A 24,298-nucleotide genomic window follows, 5' to 3' on the forward strand; every position below is an offset into this window, starting at 1 on the left:
CAATGATAACACATGTTCCAGGCACAGACAAAATGATATAGACACTTCATGAAAAAGGACTTTGAAGAAACTCCATCATTACTGGTCAAACATGTCAATAAAGGTGATATTTTCACAATGTTTATTGAGGTTCATCCTCTGGGGATCATGCATGTCTGCACCAAATGTTACTGTTGTCATTCATTCATTCATCCAGCATACTGTATGTGTTGCTCAAAGGCTACTAACTGTAATGGCATATTAAAATATACACATGTCAATTTCACCAAGATAATTCACCCCCCTCCTCTTGTGTGGTTCTGCTGAATTGTATAACAGGCCGCCTTGGAATGTTGTGTTTCCCAGTTTGACGCCCAAATGGTCTAATTTTGATATGTGCCGTTTTAGAGTGTTACGGTATTTTGTGCAGGGTAGATCAGCAACTTGCAGGGTAAAAGGAGCAGCATGCTACTGGATTTGTCAGCTAATGATGTTGACCACCTTGTTGCCTGGTCAATTTTCCAACTTTACACATCTATTTTCATTGTCATTGTATTGCTGGGACGTGTTGTCCTATCAATTGACCATGTCTCCTCACTGTGGCTGACAGATGCTGTGGTCTTTGCATCAGTAAAGCCACTAGGTGTCTCTCAAAGACAAAACATGGTGCAATTAGCTGGAGTACTTTATATTTAAATTTGGCTAAGGTCCAACTGACATTTACCACAAGTGTAGATAATGCAGATATTGTTTTAAAAACTAATGTATTTAATGTACCATTCTTTTAATCTATTAAAGAAAAACAGTAAAAGCTGGTGAAAAGCAAAGACATGTTTATTGTAATTCAAAAGTAAAGTCCCTTCATAACGACAGTTTTCTCAGCTTATGCTCAGAGCAATCTTCAGTTGTTCAGACAATTTGTGTGTGAGTGTGCTCAGTAATCTTGGTACACTGGGGTAGACGCTGAAGGGTACGGCGCCCCTATGAAACGGCATTATTAAAGTGATTTTCCAGCTGACTTCAATTTCCCTACTTTGTGAGATGGGCCCCGGTGTATGAATTGACACCTCTTGTTTGTGAGGTGATTTAGAAATTCAAAGCAGTTACGCATGTCATGTGAGAAAAAGATGATTCAGAGCTAAGCCACAATACAAGGGGTGTAATGAAAAACTCCCCCTTAAATGCAGTTCCCTTTTTTAAACTACAAACTAATTACAAAGCTGTCTCTGTCTGGGAAGTGTCTCCTAGCTCGTCCCGAAAGTCTTTGACGCTCATCAGAGGCATTTCGCAGCAGGGAAATGCTTCCACTATATATGTCCATTATGTCCCTCCTAATGAAAAAAAATAGTTTATCAAAGGGCTAAGATAAAACATTTCACTGGTCAAAAAACCTGAGAAATCCCTGATCTTGGTACCTTGTCACCTTCCTGAAACAAAAGAGGAAGAAAATTGTGAGTGTCCCCACCACCAGGCCCCAAACCTCTCAGCCTGTTCTTTGTGTCATGTCTCATGGCCGTATTCTTGTTGAGTGCACCACGGCGCTGTGAAGAGACCCAGAAGAAATGGGGCAGGGAGGAGGCAGATGATGGGAAACAGCAACAAGGAGAATCTGGTGTGGATCAGGAAGACATTGTCCAAAGAGGAGGACAGTGAAAAGGTGCTTTGTGCGATACCACACAAGTCAGACCACCTCTCTGCAGAAATTAGCGCCATGAAACCCAAACTGGAGGTCAGTCCCAAGCGGACAAAGAGTCGTGCAATGCAGTGGGCCCTGGCGAATCAATAAAAGGTTGCATCAAAAACAACAACGTCTCAGGATAAAGACAACTGAGGTCCCGATCTGAATGAGTTCTGACTGGAGCAGGTTTTTGACAGGATTGGATTTGCTCTATCCTTCTTGAGTAGATACAGGCGAGCAGGCCAGGCAGACTTCAGGTAGTTCTGTAATGAATATCACCCAGTCTACTACCATACCCATGGTATTTGTGTAATAGACAGGATCATTACCACAGAGAAGTGAATCTTTTTCATGTATCCCAGACATCTGTCTGAATATTGACCATGACGCTTTCAGCTTTGCCGATTTTCACAGTGAAGTTGTATTTTTTGCTATTTCCCATTCATCCTGTCAACGTATGACTAGCTTCAGCAAAGAGCCTGATTAAGTTGTGCACATTGGGATACCATACTGTGTGTCACTTCCTGCTAGCACACAAAACAAGCACATAAACTGTGAAGTTATTCACTTTCATTCAGTTGAGAGAGGTTTTAAGCAACCTGTTGATATGCGCCTTTCGAGTCAAGTCTGTATTTTGTTATGTGTTAAACAAGCAGTGAAGATATGACACCTATTCCACGGTGATAAAATGCAAAACAAGGCAAAACAGGTAACATTTTATTTTGCCCAAAGAGTCAAGGGTTAAACCTATACACATACGCTATATAAAATATACACGCAATTAATGTTTTTGGCTCATGTTTTGGAAAACAAGGTGTAAATTTACATATCCTTAAATTTCCAGGAGATGGCTAGCTTAGCTTAGCATAAAGTTAAAGCTGTGGTTTTGTGCAGGACTAATTCTGGCAAGGGGGATTTTTGTTACTTTTGGACAGAGCCTGGCTTGTCTCTCCCTGCTTCCAGTCGTAATGCTAAGTGGCTGCTTCACATTATACATTTAGATATGGGTGGGGTATCGACGTTCCCAGCTAACTCTCGGCAAGACACCAAATGAGCTTAGTTCCCAAAATGTTACACTATTCCTTTGAACTGAAGATCAGTGGTCTTCCTCATGCAGTTACCATTATTCCCAGAGAAAAAGTCAGATCTTCACCAAAGTTATTACGATTCACCCAGAGGGGGACATGAATGTGTGCACAAATCTTCATGACAATCTATCCAGAAGCTGTTGAAACGGATCACTCAAAACTACAAAAGTCGGCCTCATAGGGGCGAAGTAAAGGATGTCAAAAGTAAGTTGGATACATAATCTGTACACTAGTGTGTAAATGCAAATGATACATATACAGTACAGTGAATCAATCTCTACTTGCAGTGGATACCCTGAGCTTCCTTGATTTCCTTCTTGCTTTCTACCTATATCGTTTGATCATTGATGCTGACGTAATCAGCCTGAAATTGTGTTTGTGGTTTTTCAGGGATATGGAAAAAGTACTGGCCTCTCAGGTATGTGAAACGCGCCTCTTTAGATCTTGTAAATTTGATGGCTTGGAAATTTACAATCAGTTAAATCCTCAAGGAAGTGAAAGTGAACCAGTGCTCGCTCATGCAGTTATACTGGTACATGCCCAAAAAACAAAAGCCAGGAAAACATTTACCACAAACTGAAGGAACAAGTTTGTTTCTTTCCACTCACAATGTCATATACTATGTGTTCAATAGGACCACTGCTGTACAGTTCAAAAAGATGAGCTAAAGATGTATGTTTTACATAAATACAAAATGAGCTGATGTCAGAATGGTTTAAAGGGTGCACTGTACTCACTAGAAATAAATAAAACAAGTCTTCTGAGAACCGTTTATTTCATTATTTCCCCCATGACCCCCCACTCTCCCTTCTCCGGGTCATGTGACGAGTCCAGTGCCACCAGGGGGGAGGGGAATCTGTTGGGATTAGCCTCCACAGTCAACACACAGGTCACACACAACACACACACGCTCGCTGATGGCTACACTCTGCAAACACCAGGGCACCAGCAGGTAAGAAACCCCACTTCTGTTCCAGACATTTATTTAGATTCTCATTCAGTTGAGAGATATGTGAGTTGGTGGTTAAACGTGTGAAAGCGGAGCACATGTAGAGTGTATATCCGACCAGCAAGCTGTCACGGATGATCTCCTGATCCCCTGTGCGTGTGTTTGACTCAAGTGAATCTAGTGTTGCAACCTTCTACCCTCACTGTGATAACCAGCAAGGCATATTTTTCTACGTACAGTTCACCTACTTCCTCCCCTTAGGTTGTGAGGTGTTTGTCCAACCGCTGCACATTTTCCTAATAATAGTGGTTGTTAAGTATTCTATTCATAGACCAGGGTAAGCAAAAGCCCAGTAGACAGGATTACTGGTCAGAGTGCACAGTTGGAGTGGAGCAAGGACTTGCACCAGCTCAGTACCAGCTGACGTAAAGCATCATGTAACTTGTGCGAATTCTGTCTCTCATTTGGTGTTGCACATGATGTCTGCATGGTTACATTTCCTTAGCATGTACAATTACTGACTGCAATCCAAATTAGCAATGTGTTTTGATTCCTCTCTTGTCCACTGTTTATTTAGAAGCTTTGTGTGACACACACACACACATCAGAGACCCTTCATCCGCTCACCATGGCGTCCCTGGAGGAAGAGCTGACCTGCTCTGTGTGCCGAGACTTCTTCAGCCAAGCCCACCCCCTGCCCTGCGGACACAGCTTCTGCCCCGCCTGCATCCGCGAGGCCTTTGGCGGCCTGGGCGAGGGCAAAAGTCGCTTTACCTGCCCCCAGTGTCAGGAGGAGCACGGTGAAGTGCCGTGTGACTGCTGCCCTCCCGCTGCAGATGAAGGACATCCACCGCCGGCTGTCAAGACCTGCCTGAGGTGTGAAGTGTCGCTGTGTGCCGCGCACCTCCAACCCCATCTGGAGATGCCGGCGTTTAGCACCCACCTGCTGGTGGACCCGCTCGGGGACCTCTCCCAGCGAAGGTGCCCGACACACACTGAGATACTGCGCTACTACTGCGCCGACGACAGGGTGTATGTGTGTGGTGACTGTCTGCTGGACGGAGGCCATGCTGAGCACAAAGTGAAAGCACTGAGACAGGTGGAGGAGGATCTGAAGGTCAGCAGGAAAACTAGATGTGTGTTTCTTTATGTCTATTTGTGGCACTAGTGTGTGTCTGCTCATATATGTGTGTGATTGCACAGGTCATACTCCAGACCCTGTTCAGCAAAGCAGAGGAGAAGCTGAAAGATGGAGAGCGTATCCTCAAAGAGCATGAGAGCATCGATTCAACCATGGCTGTGAGTAACAATATTTAAACTGCAGGGAAAATGCAACATAATGACTCCCTCAGTAGATGTAGTGTGCACATTGTACTGCTCAAATTATCAAGGAATCCCAAATCCTCAGATTGGTCTCATTCTACTGATTTTCCAATGGATCAGATGTTCTGATTATGTCTCAACCACTGCCACCACCAACCTCTCATGACTGGTTTCAGGACTCCCTAAAGCAGGACAATACCCAGGTAGAGCGGCTGGGCTTGGACCTGCAGGTCCAGGTGATGAGGCTGGTGGTCGCTCTGAGGGATATCACCAGGAGGGAGAGACAGCAGGTCATAGAGCGCATGCACGAAGACTGCTCCAAGGTGAGAGGCGAGATGAGCCAGGCGCTGAGCATCCAGCGCTACCTCGCCTCGCTGCTGGCAGAGACGGACCCCTTCCTGCTCATCTGGGTAAGACACTCTGCTGTACATAGCTGTGCTGGGAATAATATGACACGGGGCTTTCAGTTGTGGAAATGAACCGTTGATACAATTTAGCTTCTGGTGTGCGAAGCAGAATAATTTAACCCCGCTGGATCAGTTTTCTTTTAGCTAACCATATTTAGCCGGCCCAATAGACGGAAAAGTCGGTCTTGTCCATCGGGTCCACCACTTAGGTGGTCCTCATCAGGTCAGGCTTTTAATTTGTCAAATTCTATCTTACCTTATCTGGCAGCAACTAATCGGAGGACAATTTAGAGAAGTTGTTCACATTGCTGTCAACACTATATAGTAGTTCTCTGAGGCATCAAATATGAACAACAAAAACTCTTAAAAGCTGATCTGTTTCATCCTGCCTGGATGGGTGTGGTGTCATTTAAATGAAGATGGCAAAACAACTGACTGTCATCAGATCCTGATTCAAATGCTGCTGAATCACGATAAATGCATGTGTTGCCACCATTTTCCAGCTGAGCCCAAAGCAGTGGGAAGAGAACAGACATTCATTTTTTTATGAGAAATTACCAAAAGTGATGGCAGAAAATGTAGTGTTAAAGTAGGGTTGTAGGGTCATTTAGCTAGTGGCAAGACGCTGATGGAGAAGAAAAGATGTTCAGGGCCTTTTCAACTTTACATTTTTATAGCACAAAGCCAATTCATCTTTTCAAAAAGAGGTGCATAGTTTAGTTTCTAACCCACAGACGACGCCGTCATAAAGCAGCTTGAGGTTATTAGTACTTTAAGAATGCAAGCTATGCCGCAGAGCCATACGCATGTTTACCACAAATATTATTGATAATATTGCATAAGCTCATATATTGTGGGGAAAAACAGAAGTACATATCCAGGGCCACAGATGGAGTTAGTTGTATGTTGAATGACTTGGTGTTTGTTTCCTTTCTTATCCACACACACAGGGAGATTGGAAATTTTTTCAGTCAATGAATCCTTCTATGTCGTGTTTTTCTCAGCTGTCCTTGACTCTTCTTTTCTCAGGCCTTTCAATCAGATGACACAAAGTAAGTGCAGAACAAGTTAGAGTCTCAAGGTGTGTTGAGTCTGTCTGTCTGTGTGTGTGTGTGTGCGCACCGGTAGCCGGTCTTTCTATGTATGTGGGAGGTAGAAAAGACAGTGGGACACAAGGGGAGGACAAATTGAACCAATGAATGCAATTATTTCACTAAGTAAGAAGCCTCTCACCTGTATGTGCTCACTGCTTTAAACCAGGCAGTTTTCCTCCAGCAGCATGTGTCGTGCTCTTGTGTTCATAGGTTACTAGCCGACCTGAACAGCCCGCTCTTTATCCCTGACGCTGTCCGTCTGGACAGGAAACACATCTTGGAGGACATAGAGAGCAAGTATCGAGAGTTCATCACCGGCACCCTCCGCTGCCTCAGTGAACTCAAGAGGGAGCTCTGTGAGTGGCAGATTTGGTGACGCACACCGACCCTGTTCATTTTATTTAAATATCTTTTATTTGATATCTGTTAGAGTATGAAGCTACAGCCAGCAGCCGGTTTTTATATATAAATATATATATTAATTTGACCTTGTTTTATTTCCCTCTCATGCAGTAACCAGTCCCTTGACTCTGGACACTAACACGGCCCATCCTCTGTTGAGCATCTCTGATGACCTTCGCTCGGCGGTTCGGGTAAAAAGACGCTTGCCATGCGCTGCTCACCCCGAACGGTTCGACCACTGGCCGCAGGTCATCGCTGCCCAGACCTTCACCTCTGGGACTCACTACTGGGAGCTGGAGGCTGAAGGTTTCTGGGATATTGGCGTCTGCTATAGAAGTATTGGACGGAAGGGTAAAGAGGGCAACGCCTTTGGGAACAACAAGGTACTATATGCAACCTACAGTAGCTTATTTGACGGCACTTACATTTATTTATGATGTATGTCACATGTTTTTGCATTATTCATTTCATTACAACGAATAATTTGATTGTTTGGTCTATAAGATTTCAGAAAATTGTTTAAAAGAATTCCCAGAGTGCAATTCAGATTGATTGTTGTGTCCCAAACTCAAAGATCAACTGGTTCACTATCCTAGGCAGCAGAGAAAGGCCACAAATCTTTGCATTTGCGAAGCAATATTGAATAATGATCTTAATTGTTGGCAGTAGACTAATCTGTTGTTTCAGCTCTAGCTTCAAGAGGAAAACATGTCCCTTGATTAAAATGCATTCGTTGAATTGCCAGGTATCATGGAGCTTGACACAGCAGCATGACAGGAGGCTGGCTGCCTGGCACAACCGCAGGAAGACCCGCCTCACGTGCCAAATGACCGGCAACCGAGTTGCACTTTCCGTAGACTACGACGCAGGCACCGTCACCTTCTCCGAGGTTGGACCATCTAACAACCTGACCCACCTCCACACTTTCTCCGCCACGTTCACTCAGCCGCTGTGCTTGGGCTTCGGACTCTACAAAGCTGAGCTCAACAGTCACATCTGTATTGTCAAAGTCTGAGGAGGAGAAAAGGGGGAAAGGAGCACAGAGAATAAGGACCCTGACAAGCACTGTGCTGGTTTAACTTATAGACAAAGCCAGGCCAAGACACTCCACTCTCCCCTTCTAGAAACCACGCAGTCTGCAACTTTGAGCCTCTCTGATGTTTCTCTCCCCTCAGATCTCAGCCTGAGCTCAGCTTCTTCCTCAATAAAGTGACAAAACCATACTTCCTAAAACTGTGATCAAGTGATATTGACATGGAGATATGGAGATATCTGAGAATAGAGCATTCACTGAGTGAAAATGAGTCGATCCTAGCGGGACAGCAAATGAAAAGGCTTCTTTGAAAAAGGACAAAAATAGGTTTTGGTAACAATTGCAAGATTGTTGTTGATGTGCTTTTCATTCCACAAAACTGCAGATGATTGGTGATCTAAAGATATAAAGAAGGATGCAAATGTTCGTGTTGGTAACTGGATACTAACTCATCCCATCCTTTGCTTAATTAAGCATCTCTAATGGTCTTCCTCTGTTTGACTGAGAGCTTCATTCTGTCTATGTTTTTAGACATCAGGTGTATGTTCATCAGGCTGGTTTATGTGTTCATATACTCAACAAAAATACGAAAACAACACCTTCATAAAGAAATTGATGCTATATGCTGTTAATCCAGTCTGATATCTGAAGGTACACAAGGAGCATTTGAAACTTTTTAACTCAGCTTGAGACGACAAGAAGGGAAGACTGATTTGATTGGATATTAAAGTCAAAAAAAAAGAAAAACAGCTGCCAGTCACTCGCTATCTTTGCTCTTTGAAGCAGCTCAGATACCCAATTATTCTCCCATTTTCTTTATTTCTCTGTAAAGGTGAGTGGGCGGGTGTAACATAGCGGCGAGAAAGAAGCAGAAGGAAAGGGGGGGGCAGAGAGAGAGAGAGAGAGATAGACGAGGAAAGATAGGGACACAGCGATATGAGCATACTCTGGCTTGGTTACGAACACACTGACTGCCTGACTGCCGTGCTGTGAAATAATGTGATCAGGGATTTTATGACCGTACTGCGGTGCTCCAGCTGGGATATGGAATACGAGATTGTTTAGACGGAAACAGGTGATCATCTATTTTTTCATTCACTTTAAAATATTAGCGTTGCACTGCACGGCGAAAACAGTGTAGTTTATTTTAGAGCACTTGTTTTCAGGTGAACATTTGATTCTTTTGCAATGTGATTCCTTCTCCAACCAAATAGCAGCTGTGTTTGTGTGCGATGAGTAGGTTGTAATAAAGCTAAGAAAAAGATGTTTTCACACATGCTGTTGCTCATCTTGGTCAAAGATAAATGTACTGTTTTTGACTTTATATATATACTGAATGGCATCATCTCGGAAAAATGGCTCCAATCCCCAATTTCACATTTGATTCTTATGAGTTAAACAACAGAAAGGCTGCTGAACTCAGAGAGAAAATAAAAGAAACATACTAAACTGTGACATTGTTTTTATGTATACTATATTTGTGTCCATGAGTGTGAAACAAAAGCACAAGTGAGAGAAAGTGTGTGTGTGTGTATTGTGTGAGGGAATTCGTGTTGATCAGCATTGGGAGGGAGGGGGGTTCGTGTAAAAGACAGATGGTCACTCAGTGGAGTTGTTCCCCCACACCCTCTCTCTTTCTCACTCCCTTCTGGGTCCTACATCTTTTCCCTGTCACCTCTCCAAAATCTTACCTCATCTGTTTGTTTTTTTTCCCTCCCTCGACTCTCATCAGCATCTTTCATCGCCCCATCCTTCCCTCCATCTCCATCAGGGAAAGTCTGAATTCGGATCTTTGCTCACTTCGCTGCCGTTTGTCTTTGCAAACCCTTTCTTCCCTTTCCCAGCTACTTCTCTTCTGCTTTCTTGTCAGTCTTTTTGCTGAAGAAATCAACTTGAAAATACCAAGAGAATTTCTTTTTTTTTTTTTGGTGATTGTTGTCATTCTGGCCCCTGCTGACACAGCACGTAGGACGCTCAAGAGGTTTGGGACTTGTCTGGGGCAAACAAGAAAACTAGAAGAACAGACAGAAAGGGAATGATTGACAGCTATGGCCAATGAAGAGTATTTTTCTGAATATTATTTGGCTCTGAGTCACATCTGCTGGTTGGGTGCATATTAATGTACTTCAGCTGGTACCAGCCAAAACTACGCAGAGGTTTAAGTTGGAAACATTTTCACAAAGACGATTTGTTTCACCGTAGCATGTTTGTTTTCATGTCAAGCTGTGCAAAGTGACGCTTCTCTACAGTAGAATCGATCCCAGATATCCGACCAAACATCCCAGGTTCAGTCATGCACCCGAGGTCAGTCACCTTCGACCTCCCTATACTGTTGGGTGTGCTCCTGTTGTTGGGTCCTATGGAGTCTAGGGGCCAGAATGACACAGAGCCCATCATCCTCGAGGGGAAATGCTTGGTCGTGTGCGACTCCACTCCTTCATCCGAACCCGGCGGTAACGCCCTGGGCATGTCGGTCCGCTCCGGCTCCGGCCGGGTGGCCTTCTCCGCCAGCCGCCAGACCAACCACGAGCCCACGGACATGAGCAACCGCACCATGATCATCTACTTTGATAATGTGAGCATGTGACTGCTTATGTGTCTTTAATTAGCAGTATGCATGGTTTGTAGTTTAAATATAGCCCATGCATGAAATGAGAGGACATATGATGTTGTTGCAGTTGTCTGCCAATAAGATGCACATGCATTTTCATGGACATTTTGGGCTTTTTTAAAATATGTCAATGTAAAAAAATGATTCAGTATATGGGGAGGAGTCTGAGCTCTAACTGCATGGACAAAAAGAATGACTCAAGTGCCTTCCTCCTTTTTTTTCTCCCTCCCTTGCTGTTGCATCAGATTTTGGTGAACGTGGGCACTCATTTTGACCAAGAGAGCAGTGTGTTCCTGGCGCCAAGAAGAGGCGTGTACAGCTTCAACTTCCATGTTGTAAAGGCCTACAATAGACAAACTATTCAGGTCTGATACCCCAACTCTGAAACTTATAGCAATGGAGCGACATGCCCTCTCTTACCCCTTTATTTGCTCCCTCTTACTGCAGGTCAGCTTGATGTTGAACGGCTGGCCCATGATTTCAGCTTTTGCAGGGGACCAGGACGTGACCAGAGAAGCTGCCACCAATGCCGGCCTGGTGATTATGGAGAAGGGGGACAAGGCCTACCTCAGACTGGAGAGAGGCAACCTGATGGGAGGCTGGAAGTACTCCACCTTCTCCGGGTTCCTGGTCTTCCCTCTGTGAGGAAGGTGTCTGAGGTGTCGGAGTGGTGATAGGAGGAGAATTGGATAGAGAAGTAGTGAGAATGAGGCGGAGGTAAACATGAAAGGTGGTGGTAGAAAAGAAGGCCTTCAGTCTGTAACTCTCTATAACATCGCACGGAAGGATGTGTTTTATGCAAAAATGAGATGAAGGTTGTGCAAATGAAGATAATTCTCGCTTGAGACCCAAAAAGAAGAAAGTTCAGTAAACATGACTTACCTGTTGATCTAATTTGCTCTGTTTCTGTGAATAAATATCTGTTGGGTTTATATAAGAGATACTTTAATTGTGACAAAATATTAAGTAGTGCAATGTAGGCTTCTGTGCTAAGATTAGTTTTTTTTTCAAAGTGTTTGAGACATTGCTGTGCTCCACATGACACCCTGGCTAGCTAACAAACGTGCCAAACTTTTCCTTTACTCTGCTGTGTCCTATGACTGATGCTCCTCTATATGCCTGTCTCCTGCAACAAATGTTTATTTACACAGAAATTTCTATGGAGGGTAAAATATTGAAATAAAATGACGTAACGTTGGCTCAGTGTATCGTTTTTTATGCATGCATTGTCAAATATTCCTTCCCACAAACATTTTCAGACAGACAATATTTCATGGGTCATTGCTCGACGAACGCACAGAAATAATTGATTTGATAGTGTAATATGTTAAGGACGTGACAGTTTAATCTGTTCTACGCATAACAGCATTTGTCCCTCCCTCTCATTGTACTCTCGCCAGTGCCACGGCAGCTGTTTGTAAATATAGCTCTCACCAGCAGAGTTAGCGTTGGCGTGGACCAAGCAGACCAGCATGGGGCAGAGTGTAAATGTGGTGAATAGCGGATACACCTCGCAGGGCCGCAGACAGATGGAGGCCTTGGCGACGAGGCAGGCTCTTCTCTACAGGGCTGCCATGGATAAAGTGTAGTGTGCTGTCACATGCAGTCACTTTCACTTCCCTGGTTCATGACCATCTCTCTCTCCGTCTGTCTGTCTGTCTTGTATCAGAAAAACACCTGACCTTATTCCCATGAAGATAATTAGGGCCTCTGGTAATCTTTTCCCATTTTTTTGTAGTATGATAGCTCATAAATATTTAGCTGATGAGAACAGAAATGGTGATATAAAAATGAAGGCCAGAGTAGGCTAACAACTCAGGGGCCCCAGTGCCAGGAGGACATGCAAAAGCTGTAGGTTCCCAGTGCAACAATTGGTTTGTGGTAACATTAGTAAATTGTAAAAAATTGCACAACTAAAATACAATATCATCTTACATGCTAAAGGCCTTCACGTTGGCTTTATTACCTGATCTTGAGGGCCTGTCCTTAAGAGAGAGGGGGGGGGGGGGGGGGGTTCAGGGGCCCCTTTATGCCCAGGTGCACTCTATTAGCAGAATAATTTGGCCATTCTCTACAACAGCCATAACAGCTAATAATCATATTTCAGTCTGGCGGCACTAGAGGGCGCCAAACCCCAGTCACCCAGCCACAGAGAACTGAATTACTAATTGAAGCACACAAATCACATTGGTACCTAGTAGAAAGCTGTTGTTGATACCTCAAAATGTAATAATACTTAATAGAAACCCGTCAATGTGCCCATGGGGTTTCGATGTGTGTCTTTAGGTAATAAAGAAATATCACACGGTAAGGATAATTGCTGAGCTGAAGCCAATGTAATAAAGCCCTGAAAAAAACCTGACATTGTCATTCACAAACGGGCCTCTCGGGTTACACAGTCCATTAACCCTTTCAGATGATTATAACACCGTCTATTTTTCTCCAGTCAGCTCTAAAGGGCCTGTGCTTTCTAACGTGAGCATCTATGGCGGTAAAACGGCAACGTTGGAGATCACTTAGTCAAATGATTCCAGCTAGGCCGCATTTATTGCTTTTTCAACCTAACTATGGCTCTAATCCCGCCCAGAAGCGGCCGTGAATGTGACGGATTGCTCCTCCTACCAATGAAATAGCTGCATGCTGCCGGCTCCGGAGGAAATGGACCAATCACCGTTTGATAGCCTACGAGGGGCACGCATTCTACGCTCTCTCTGGCAAGAATGTTAGTTCCTGCTCTTCCCTGGCCGTTTCCTGTAATCGTACAGTGTTGTGAGACGGAGAAAGCCATGTGTGTCGATGCAAAGGTAAATTTAGCACCCCGAAATTATTACTGTGAGAGTTGGGGCAGTGGATATGATGGTTATTTTCATGTATTTTTGCCGAAAAATAGACGCAGACCAACCGAAACAATATTGCGGCCTAACCCGTGTCTGAACGTTGACGAGCAATGGTTATTGTGGCACGTTGCTTTGGTTTGGTCCGGTTTGTTGATGAGGTTGAAGGAGTCCGGTGGACTGAATGGTTGGTAGTAAATGACAGAGAAGGGAGGAAATGGTTCCAGACGTACAACACATCACGTTTATCGGCCTCAATATGCTTTCGGTGCAACGCACCCTTTTGTAAGAGGCACATCTTAGTCGCGGTACAAGCTAATGCTAGCCGACGGTTTAGTGAGACAGACTGCAATACGACCAGAGAGGAAAGCATCCCACCTCTCCCACATCAGTACCCTCCTCGTCTGACTTCACCACCAACTATTTATATTCTCTGAATGTTCCCAAAGTAGCGTAGCTTTGTATTGAACTGCTGAAGCTAGCTGTGCTTGTTTTTAAAGCTCAAATATTACGTTTTATGGACATGGTGGCAATGAGTTGTGTGTTGTTTTCAAAAACATTTTTTTTTTTTTTTTACAATCTGTTGGCAATCTTTAGTTTACTGGGCGTTATATGTCATTTAAAAAAACATGTTTTATTTCATAATTGTTATGAGTTAGTGGTGTGAGGCACTTGACTCACTGTAGAGTAAACTTAATAATTTCAGTCACAGCTCTTATAATAAATAAATAAATACATTTAAGTGTGTGTGTTCATGTGAAAGTTGTCTGTGATTTAGTAAACAATGCATTCATTCTGTGCTTTAGGAACCACACTTGAGTGTGTGGTGTTGATGGGCATCAAATAAACTAAATTGGAGCTTAAAAAGGAGACCAGGGCCAAAACTTCCAGGACTGCCTTTTGCCATGTAGGGCCACATTTGTTACTGTGTCATCTTTTGTACAATCAAACACACATGTCCTAACCACTGATGAGACCCACCGCATTTCATTTGTTGTGTACAGATTTGAGCTACATAATCATCAGTGTAGCATTTGTTTGTATAATGCTAACATATTTTTTTGTGCTTTATTGACACGTCTCTCCTCTTTTACCAGCTGTTTACTTTGAAAGTTGAGAAGAACTGGCCCGCAACAATTTAGCTTCAATCTCGGAGTCTTTTTAACTCTGTGCCCGTCTCCCTGTGTGGAGTGGGCAAGATGGCAGACCCCATCATGGACCTCTTTGAGGACACACCCCTGTTTAACCTGGATGCCCTACCGGACGACTCCTTCTCTCATGGCTCCTCGGACCCCGTGGAGGAGGCCCTTAAAATGGCGTTGGGCCAAGTGGACCCACCGACCGAGACTGAGCTCACGCTCGGTGTTTCTGTAGCAGCTCCCACCATCCCGGAGCCTGCCCACGTTCAACTCCCCGCACTGCAGCCGATGCCAGTGGTGACTGCTCAGACTGTTTCCATAGCTGCGGCTCCTGCTGTAGCCCCAGTCCCTGCACCTGCACCAGTTGATACTTTACCTCAGATCCAGGTCCAGGCCACCATACCCACCACTAGCACTGTGCTGCTGAGCACACCTATGACAGTTTCCAGCTCCCCAATCACCACCACTGCCACCACGCAGCAGCTCACACAGATAACTCATCAGCTCACTGCACAGCAGTTAGCTGCCATCACGCAACAGGCCGGTGGCAAAATTGTCATACTCAAAGGTCCCCAGGGTCAAGCCCAGGTGCTGCAGACTATGTCAGGAGCCACAGGCCAGACGGGTGGGAAGGTCATCCGTGTGTTGTCTGGCACTCCTCTTAAGGCCGGCATGTCCATACTGCAGGGGGGGACGGTCTTGAATCAGGCCGGCCCAGGACAAGCTCAAATCAAGGTGGGTGCTGCTGGGGTGCAGAGGCTGCTGCAGTCTCCCAACGGGCCAGTGAAACAGATGCTGCTGACCTCTATGCCCCAGCAGACACAAGGCCAGACCATTCAGCTGCAGATTCCTGCCCAAGGCCAAGTCCAGACCCAAGGCCAGGTGCAGCTCCAGCCAGCCATGCAGGTCCAAACGCAGGTAAGCACTACTTCTTCTGCTACAGCAGGCAGACCACAAGGTGACGCTTGAATCCACCAATGGTCCAAGCTGTATTTTTAGGTCAGTCCCCCCCCCCCCCCGAGTGTCATAATGAGTCTCATTCTGCGTTTCTGATGGTAGGGTGGGGAACCAAAGCGGATCACACTGGTTCTCCAGCAGCCTTCCCAGGCTGGCACTGCTGCGTCAGCGGGTCAAGGCCAGCAACAGTTGACACAAATCCAGCAGGTTCAGACAACCCAAGGGGGCCAGCAGCAGGTCCCAACTAGACTGGTGCTGGGGCAGCTCCCGGGAGGCAAACTGGTTATCCAGGGAAGCCAGCTAGCAGCCCTGACCCAGGCTCGGGCAGGCCAGGCTGGGGGGCAGCCCAAAGTCCTCACAATTCAGCTGCAGGTGCAGCAGCAGCCCAACCAACAAGGAGGAATTAAGGTGAGAAATAAAGTGTTATAGAGTTTGGAGATACCAGTTTGTTTAATCAGATTAGTGGTTTCCCTCCTGTACATGCATTTTGTTTTTCTTCTTCTCTTGTTTGTGGCAAATCACTCAGCGATCTGATGTTCTCTCTTGTGATAGTGTGGAGGGCTGTCTCCATGCAAGCTGCTAGTTTTCTATTGATGCCTTTGGAAGGGTGTGTGGGAGGTCTTGAATTTTACTGATAATAATAGAAGCAATTGTAATTCCCAATACACTCAATATTGACATTTGTCTACTTGCAGTCACATTTTCAACCATTCCCCAGTAGTCAATTCTTTCAAATGGTGCATCTGACCCCCGGTGACATGCTGCTGCCTGGCAAAATGCCACCAACAACAAATGTGGCTCTGCGTGACCGATGTTTTAGTTTGTGTTACACTAGAGTTGTTGTTTCTGCTTGTTTTAGACGGCCACACTTAATATTGCATGTGCTGTTACATTACACCACAAAGGATCAATGGCTACCTTTGTGTGGCCGGGACGGATCAGTCCAAATGATGAATATTCCCACATTGGCTCCGCTAACTAGTATCCATTAGCAGTTTAATGTTAAAGCTTGCTCCTGTTATTTGCCATGTAAGGACATTCATTGTTTTGAATGTGTCGCTACACTGTAGCCAGTGAATATCTGATGCAGTGGAGTGGCCAAGTGCAAGAAAATGAATGGAGATAAAGAAAAGAAGGAATTATAGCAGATTTCTTTGTTGCATAAGACTGAATGGTTTAAGGTTAAAAACCAGCAATGTGGCTCTTTGTATCAAGCAGTACGTCAAATTGATTGTTGGCTCTCAAAATGTACATCCCCTCCAAATAATGTACCACATTTTATTTCCACATAACCTATAGTCATAGTGACGTTTCTAAATTATCACATCATTTAAGGTAGAGATTTACATCTTGAATGTGCCGCTGTTTAGTTCACTGCTGTTTTATACTCTCACGACTATATTTTCCACCACCGTAAACGTGACCGTAAAAGATCGGGAGCAGTTTCATCTCTGTGCATTCGTATCAGACGTATGTTTAGCCTAGCTTAGCACAAAAGGTTGGAAGTGGAAGGAACAGTTAGCCTAGCTCTGTCAAAGGCGTCTTTCACAGCTCGTTAACGGTCCAGCCGAAAAAACACCCTGGACCAATACCTCTACTAGAGTACCCTAACTGCTTCACTGTGTTACAGCTAACATTGGCTTTTCTTCGGTTGTTTTTAGAGGGGGCTGTGGCTTCACACGTCTGTTCTTTCACTCTTACAGTACCAGCTGGTCTCAGGAACCGGCACTACTGGCAGCCCACAGGTGTTGCAGATCACGCAGGGCCAAGGAGGACAGAGGGTTGCGGTGCCACTCAAAATGCTTCTGCAGCCACAGGTAGACCTCCAGATGTGCATAGACATTTCCTATTTTTATATACATGCATATAATTATATAAAGGGGGAGGGGCTTAAGCGTTTCTGTGTGGCAGAAGGTTTCCTGCACTCTCACACATTCTCCTTCACACAGACAACCTCTGCTGGCGGCACGGTCTCTGTGGTGAAGGTCATCAGCACGTCGGCCGCAGGCCCCTCCACTACAACCACGACTCCGTCCCAGGCCATCCGCATCACCAAGGCCCCTGGCGAGCCTGCCGCTGTGCGGCGGGTGGAGATCCTCTGCAAGCAGGAGAAAGCGAACCGTATTGTGGCTGAAGCTATAGCTCGGGCCAAAGCGCGTGGCGAGAAGAACCTGCCCAGAGTCCTGAACCAGGATGAGCTTCCAGCCACACAGACCTCCCCAGAATTGGGGGGGACTGTGACTGTTGTGTCCACGGCTAAGAAAAAGTCCAGCGGAGGAGGAAGCAAGAAGAAAAGTCCTGTAGCTGGAGGAACGACTCCCAAAACCACAGGCGGGCACGACAAAAAGAGCAAAGTGAAGACTCCAGGAGGAACGACTGGAGTGGCTGGAGGCACAGTGGTAGCCGGGGCCGGGAACAAGAGCAAAAGCAAGACTAAGACAAAGTAAGTGATACTGTATGTGTGAGAGGGGGACTCATTTAATTCTAATGTGTTTCTCTGTGTTTGGAAATGCTTTGTAGAAAACAATTTTCCTAACGCTACACTACTTCACGCTGTCTTTGTTTGTCCTCTCTCTCCCTCCACCTTCCCGTAGCACTATTACTCTAGTGGGAGCAAAGAAAAGAAAGCGCAATGCGTCCTCAGACCACTCTGACGGGGAGTTGAGCCCTGCCTCACCTGCTGCTCTGGATGATGATCTGATTACGGTACAAACTCGTTCATGGTCACATAAATAAGAATTAGATTAGACAAATGGTCCGCAGACAGCCAATGTTGACTGTAATTGTCTACATTGTGCATCCTGTAAAGGAGGGTTTTGACTCAATGTTTCAGCTGACTCATACTATCAACACAATTTATAAAGCATACTTCTATTTTTAGACTGAGTTGATGTTTGTTTTGGTGGATCTTCATCTGCTTGACCTTTTTTTTTTTTTTTGAAAACACACTGAATTTTATACCTTTGTCTTCTGGCCAGAAGAGGCGCTCCAATCGCGTGGTGAAGAGGAAGAAGTACACGGAGGACCTGGACATCAAGATAACAGATGATGAGGACGAGCAGGAAGATGTAGACGTTACTACAACTGCGGCGGCTGTGGCCTCCATCAGCGGCGGGTCGGCAGCGCAGCTTAAACAGGAACTGGAGCTGGATGTTGACGGACAGCCCAGCATGCAGTTCTTTGTGGTGAGTTTAAATGTACTGTAACAAATGTATTTCTTCTCTGGTGAGATTAAAGGGATTGTCATGAAGAGATAGACACTGATTGAAATTGAGTGGGTTTGTCTTTAGTTTATTACTTTTAAATTTTTTTTACAGGAAAACCCAAGTGAGGAAGATGCTGCCATTGTGGACAAAATTCTGTCTATAAGGTTGACCAAGAAGGAAGTATGTTTATTCCATGTATTTATTCCAGTACAACGCTTTAATTCAATTACATTTTCAGAATAATTAAAATCCCAAAACCTGTATTTGTCTTTAAGGTGTCCCAAAACCAGTACACCAATGTTGAGGAATTCTTCGTGAAATACAAGAACTAGTAAGTTTCGATACCTCACTGAACATCTTTGACCTTTCTGTTTCTTGAGGAGACATTTAAATGAGTCAAACCTGACTCTTTTGTTCTCAGTTCATACTTGCACTGCGAGTGGGCCACTTTGAATCAGCTGGAGAAAGATAAGAGGATCCATCAAAAGATCAAGAGGTTCAAGACCAAGCACGCACAGATGAGGCATCTCTTCCAGGAGGTGAGAGCGCAGCAGATCCTGAAACCTCTTGTTTTAGGATGCAGTTGAGCGACTTTGATTTATAACTATTTCTACGTTGTCTGACTCTGTGGTTCTGTTTTAGGATGAGGAAGCTTTTAACCCAGACTATGTAGAGGCGGACAGGATCCTGGACGTGTCTCACAGTGTGGACAAGGACAACGGCGAGGTGAGAGAATCACTTGCTCAGCTGTTCCTCTCTTGGCTATGAAGCTTGTGCTTTTTTCTTTCTTCTGTTATGAATTAGCATGTTTGCAATAAAAAGTTTAAAAAGTAGCTTTCCCTCTTTTCCTTCTAGCCCGTTATCTACTACTTGGTGAAGTGGTCCTCTCTGCCTTATGAGGATGCCACTTGGGAACTGAAGGAGGACGTGGACGAGGGCAAGGTCGAGGAATTTAGCAAAATCCAAAACCGACAACCTCGCCTGAAGAGAACGGTGAGCAGTCGCGTGGAAGACGGCAAGGTGCCTTTTTTAATTCCTTGTTCCATTCTGCTCATGCATTTTTTCCCCTCTCCGTCCTCAGCCACGGCCGCCTGCCAGTGCATGGAAGAAGTTGGAGGAGACCACAGAGTACAAGAATGGCAACATACTGCGAGAGTACCAGCTTGAAGGAGTCAACTGGCTGCTCTTCAACTGGTACAACAGGTATTAATCACACACAGTCCATGTGTCGCCTTTAGTAAAGTGTATTCTGAAGCCACATTGAACTGGATTGGCGCTGTTATTTGAATAGGTGCAGTAGCAACTTTAGGATTGTAGTACAGCATAACATGAAGAAGGCATTGTGTCCTCTATATTCTGGCCAAAGTTAGTCCAGTTGGAATGATGCTTGTTGATCGCTTCTCCCAAGGATTCACTTATTCCTCGCCGTTTCCTGTCTCTCAGACAGAACTGTATCCTGGCAGATGAGATGGGTCTGGGTAAGACCATCCAGTCTATCGCGCTGCTGTCTGAGGAGTACGCTGCTGGCATCCAAGGCCCTTTCCTGGTCATTGCTCCCCTCTCCACCATCACCAACTGGGAGAGGGAGTTCTGCACATGGACCAACATGAACGCCATCGTCTACCACGGCAGCCTGGCCAGCCGACAGATGATCCAACAGTACGAGATGTACTTCAAGGACGACAAGGTGGAGTTATAGGTTACGATTGTTGTTGAATAACTTTACTGATGGTACACCTGTCTGATGAAAATGCTCAATTCTGTCTACAGGAGCACTTGATCCCGGGTGCGTACAAGTTTGACGCCCTCATCACGACATTTGAGATGGTGTTATCCGACTGCCCAGAGCTGAGGGAGATCTCCTGGCGCTGTGTGATCATTGATGAGGCCCACCGCCTCAAGAATCGCAACTGCAAGCTGTTGGACAGCTTGAAGATGCTGGATGTGGTGAGTGGACCTCAGCCGAATCTGGATTTTGGAACAAAACCAACATTCAAATGTGCAGAGAGTAATGGGATGCTGGTCGTTTGAATGGCTACAACTTATTTCCTGGTTCTTTCTTCTGTATTGTCACCTGCTTTTTTTTTTTTTTTTTTTTTCTCCCCTCTCTGCCTGAATATTTGGTCCTACCTAAACCTTCTTCCCTCTCTGCCTGTCCTCCCTCGGCCCTTCTCTATCTTATGTTTGTGTTCTGCTCTTGTGTTTTCTTCCAGGAACATAAGGTGTTGTTGACCGGCACTCCTCTCCAGAACACTGTGGAGGAACTCTTCAGCCTGCTTCATTTCCTGGAGCCTGCTCAGTTTGCTTCTGAGACTGAATTCCTCAGAGACTTTGGAGACCTCAAAACAGAGGAACAGGTGTGAAATACACACTCACCCTCGTATTCCCACACAATGTTCTTTGTCTTGGTATTTTGTAGCAGTCACTGAGCAAATCTTCTTCTCGTTATCATTTTTTTTTTTCATGGGTCCACAGGTTCAGAAGCTGCAGGCCATCTTGAAGCCCATGATGCTACGAAGGCTCAAAGAGGACGTTGAGAAGAACTTGGCACCCAAACAGGAGACCATCATTGAGGTTAGTGTAAATAGTGCACATGCAATGTAAACTGTTGTGTTAGGAAAGCTGAACAACACAAATAAGGTAACAATTTGTTTGTTTGACTGCGTTTGCTCTCAGGTTGAGCTGACGGATGTCCAGAAGAAGTACTACCGGGCCATCCTGGAGAGGAACTTCACTTTCCTCAGTTTAGGGGCAACCAGTAACAGCAATGTCCCCAACCTGCTCAACACAATGATGGAGCTACGAAAGTGCTGCAACCACCCCTACCTCATCAATGGTAGTGCATCAGAATATTAACTCAATATTAGCTCTTCATACGTGCTGTCTGCATGTATGTTTGTTAGATTCAGCCTAGAACTGATCTACTTCAAATAGTAACTTTTGGAGGGCAATTCCAAGTAGTATTAACATCAACTAAAAAAAAGTCATTGTAGTATATATTTATTTGTTGCCATTTTACAGATGGAACATATATTAAATCCAAAGTTGAATGTTCTGCCAACAAGCGGTCTGAGCTGCATTTGCTTGTGAAAAGCTCGCATGATACCGTCGTCCCTCTTTTGTCCAGGCGCGGAGGAGAAGATCGTGGCTGAGCTGCGGGGGGTGTATGACCCCATGGCGCTCGACTTCCATTTGCAGGCCCTGATTCGGTCGGCCGGCAAGCTGGTGCTACTGGACAAGCTGCTGCCTCGCCTCAAGGCCGGTGGCCACAAAGTGCTCATCTTCTCCCAGATGGTGCGCTGCTTAGACATCCTGGAGGACTACCTCATCAACAAGAGGTGAAAAGGTGTATTTAATTGCGGCTGATGATTTTATTTTTTATTTTTAAATGATTACATTACATTACAGTCATTTAGCAGACGCTTTTATCCAAAGCGACTTACAATTCAGATTCTATACCGTAGGCTCAGCTACAGGAGCAATTTTGGGGTTAAGTGTCTTGCTCAAGGACACATCGACATGCGATTAGCGGAGCCAGAACCGGGGATCGAACCACCGATCCTCTGATTGAAGGACTGCCCTGCTTACCCACTTAGCCACAGTCGCCCCGTTATTATTGCCATAACTGTTCAAGTATTATGAGGACTTGTGTGATGTGTTCATGTTAAATATGTTCACTTGTTTGTTTGTTTTTTAACAGATACCTTTATGAGCGAATTGATGGCAGAGTGCGTGGAAACTTACGACAAGCTGCCATCGATCGCTTCAGCAAGCCGGACTCGGACCGCTTTGTCTTCCTGCTGTGTACCCGTGCTGGCGGCCTGGGCATTAACCTCACTGCTGCGGACACCTGTGTTATATTTGACTCTGACTGGAACCCTCAAAATGACCTGCAGGTACAAGATCGTACTGTTCTTCTTTCTGGTCTAAAGATAGTTCAATGAGACTGCAACAACAAACGTCTTTATATTAATTTCTTGGTTTACTCTCTTACGTGTGTTTTAAAATGTCAGCAGCTGCCTGTGATGCATTTTTGATCCTTCTTTTATCAGGCCCAGGCTCGGTGTCATCGTATTGGTCAATCTAAGGCGGTCAAGGTCTACCGCCTGATCACTAGGAACTCTTATGAGAGGGAGATGCTGGACAAAGCAAGCCTGAAGCTTGGCTTGGACCGTGCCGTCCTGCAGAGTATGAGTGGCAACAAAGAAACCAACGTCAACGGGGTAAGAATGTAGTATCGCATCTTTCAATATAGTATTTGCATCTTTATTTAGAGATATTAGTTTGCTTAATCCAGTTTTGGGCTGCTTGTGTAAATGACATCTGTGTCACCTCAAGCAAGTACAGCAGTTCTCCAAGAAGGAGATTGAGGACCTGCTGAGGAAGGGAGCCTACGCTGCCATCATGGACGAAAATGATGAAGGCAGTCGCTTCTGCGAGGAGGACATCGACCAGATCCTTCAGCGGAGAGCCACCACCATCACCATAGAGAGCGAGGGCAAGGGCTCCACCTTCTCCAAGGCCAGCTTCGTGGCCTCTGAGAACCGCAATGACATTGCCCTCGATGACCCGGAATTCTGGCAGAAGTGGGCCAAGAGAGCCGACTTAGACATGGACTCCATGACCAGAAAGGTAAGGGCGGGTTTTTTTTTTGTGAAGATCAAGTTTTACAGTGCAACTGCATATATAGATATATTGCTCAGAGTAATATGTAATTGACTAAAGCTGTCTTTGTTCTCCACAGAACACTCTTGTGATTGACACTCCCAGAGTCCGCAAGCAGACCCGCCAGTACTCCACTTTACGAGGTGAAGGTGGAGACCTGTCTGATCCAGAGAGCGACGATGAGTATCCACCTGCCAATTCCAGACAGTCGCGTTCCTCGCGGCGCTCCGACCGCCACAGCGGAGGGGGCTACGGCCGCACTGACTGTTTCCGGGTGGAGAAACACCTGCTTGTCTATGGGTGCGTAGGCTTTGCTGCTCGATTTCTCAATCTAGACTCTGAACGTTTGTCCCTTGTTCTCACTCTACGACCTGTTCTCTTCTTGTTCTCCAGTTGGGGTCGCTGGAAGGACATCTTGTCCCATGCCAGATGTAAGCGTCGTCTGAGTGAGCGCGACGTGGAGACAATCTGCCGAGTCATCCTTGTCTTTTGTCTGCTCCACTATCGTGGAGATGAGAACATCAAGAGTTTCATCTGGGAGCTCATCACACCGCCAGAGAATGGCCGCGAACCCCAAACACTACTCAACCACTCTGGTAGGAGCGTCGCACAGAATCACCCGCACAATGTTTTACTTCCATCCATAATCTTTGGACCGTTTTACTTGTTGTCAGTTGAAATTAACTGTATAACGTTTATCTTTGCCTAGGCCTGTCTATCCCTGTCCCAAGAGGCAGGAAGGGTAAGAGAGTAAAGGCCCAGAGCACGTTTGACGTCCAGAAGGTGGAGTGGATCCGCAAGTACAACCCTGAAACCCTGCTACTGGACGAAAGCTACCGCAAACACCTCAAGCACCAGTGCAACAAGTCAGTGAAGCACAATCAGCTGTGTGTGTGTGTGTGTGTGTGTGTGTGTGTGTGTGTGTGTGTGTGT

At 45.4% G+C, this 24,298-nt stretch overlaps 3 protein-coding genes across 4 annotated transcripts in view; all 3 read left to right on the top strand.

The window, feature by feature from the left end:
* The first annotated feature begins 3,487 nt into the window (after positions 1–3,487).
* trim110 (tripartite motif containing 110) lies at positions 3,488–6,849 on the top strand. The gene is made up of 5 exons (XM_031855359.1): positions 3,488–3,697; positions 4,272–4,811; positions 4,898–4,993; positions 5,194–5,427; positions 6,729–6,849. The coding sequence occupies exons 1-5, from the start codon at positions 3,536–3,538 to the stop codon at positions 6,765–6,767; spliced, it is 1,071 nt and encodes a 356-aa protein (XP_031711219.1). The 5' UTR covers positions 3,488–3,535; the 3' UTR covers positions 6,768–6,849.
* A 2,023-nt stretch (positions 6,850–8,872) lies between these two features.
* Positions 8,873–11,762, top strand: cbln12 (cerebellin 12). The gene is made up of 4 exons (XM_031855360.1): positions 8,873–9,028; positions 9,798–10,528; positions 10,810–10,929; positions 11,012–11,762. The coding sequence occupies exons 2-4, from the start codon at positions 10,247–10,249 to the stop codon at positions 11,207–11,209; spliced, it is 600 nt and encodes a 199-aa protein (XP_031711220.1). The 5' UTR covers positions 8,873–9,028; positions 9,798–10,246; the 3' UTR covers positions 11,210–11,762.
* A 1,488-nt stretch (positions 11,763–13,250) lies between these two features.
* Positions 13,251–24,298, top strand: part of chd8 (chromodomain helicase DNA binding protein 8) — a 17,464-nt gene continuing 6,416 nt past the window's right edge. Inside the window, exons 1-25 of one of the 2 annotated variants that reach the window (XM_031854973.1) lie at positions 13,251–13,368; positions 14,496–15,455; positions 15,597–15,902; positions 17,198–17,311; positions 17,444–17,937; positions 18,089–18,200; positions 18,476–18,679; positions 18,812–18,880; positions 18,976–19,031; positions 19,122–19,239; positions 19,343–19,426; positions 19,556–19,693; positions 19,782–19,903; positions 20,144–20,387; positions 20,471–20,647; positions 20,914–21,057; positions 21,176–21,274; positions 21,377–21,536; positions 21,828–22,038; positions 22,401–22,596; positions 22,753–22,923; positions 23,039–23,332; positions 23,445–23,665; positions 23,759–23,961; positions 24,075–24,231. In XM_031854973.1, coding sequence (XP_031710833.1) covers positions 14,598–15,455; positions 15,597–15,902; positions 17,198–17,311; positions 17,444–17,937; positions 18,089–18,200; positions 18,476–18,679; positions 18,812–18,880; positions 18,976–19,031; positions 19,122–19,239; positions 19,343–19,426; positions 19,556–19,693; positions 19,782–19,903; positions 20,144–20,387; positions 20,471–20,647; positions 20,914–21,057; positions 21,176–21,274; positions 21,377–21,536; positions 21,828–22,038; positions 22,401–22,596; positions 22,753–22,923; positions 23,039–23,332; positions 23,445–23,665; positions 23,759–23,961; positions 24,075–24,231 — 4,952 coding nt within the window. In that variant the 5' untranslated portion in view covers positions 13,251–13,368; positions 14,496–14,597. Of the gene's footprint in view, positions 13,369–14,495; positions 15,456–15,596; positions 15,903–17,197; positions 17,312–17,443; positions 17,938–18,088; positions 18,201–18,472; positions 18,680–18,811; positions 18,881–18,975; positions 19,032–19,121; positions 19,240–19,342; positions 19,427–19,555; positions 19,694–19,781; positions 19,904–20,143; positions 20,388–20,470; positions 20,648–20,913; positions 21,058–21,175; positions 21,275–21,376; positions 21,537–21,827; positions 22,039–22,400; positions 22,597–22,752; positions 22,924–23,038; positions 23,333–23,444; positions 23,666–23,758; positions 23,962–24,074; positions 24,232–24,298 lie in introns of those variants that run through there. The other variant, XM_031854972.1, reaches the window with a different exon arrangement.

This window comes from Anarrhichthys ocellatus, unplaced genomic scaffold, assembly GCF_004355925.1.
Source record: "Anarrhichthys ocellatus isolate YVR2014 unplaced genomic scaffold, GSC_Weel_1.0 scaffold15, whole genome shotgun sequence".
NCBI lineage: Eukaryota > Metazoa > Chordata > Actinopteri > Perciformes > Anarhichadidae > Anarrhichthys > Anarrhichthys ocellatus.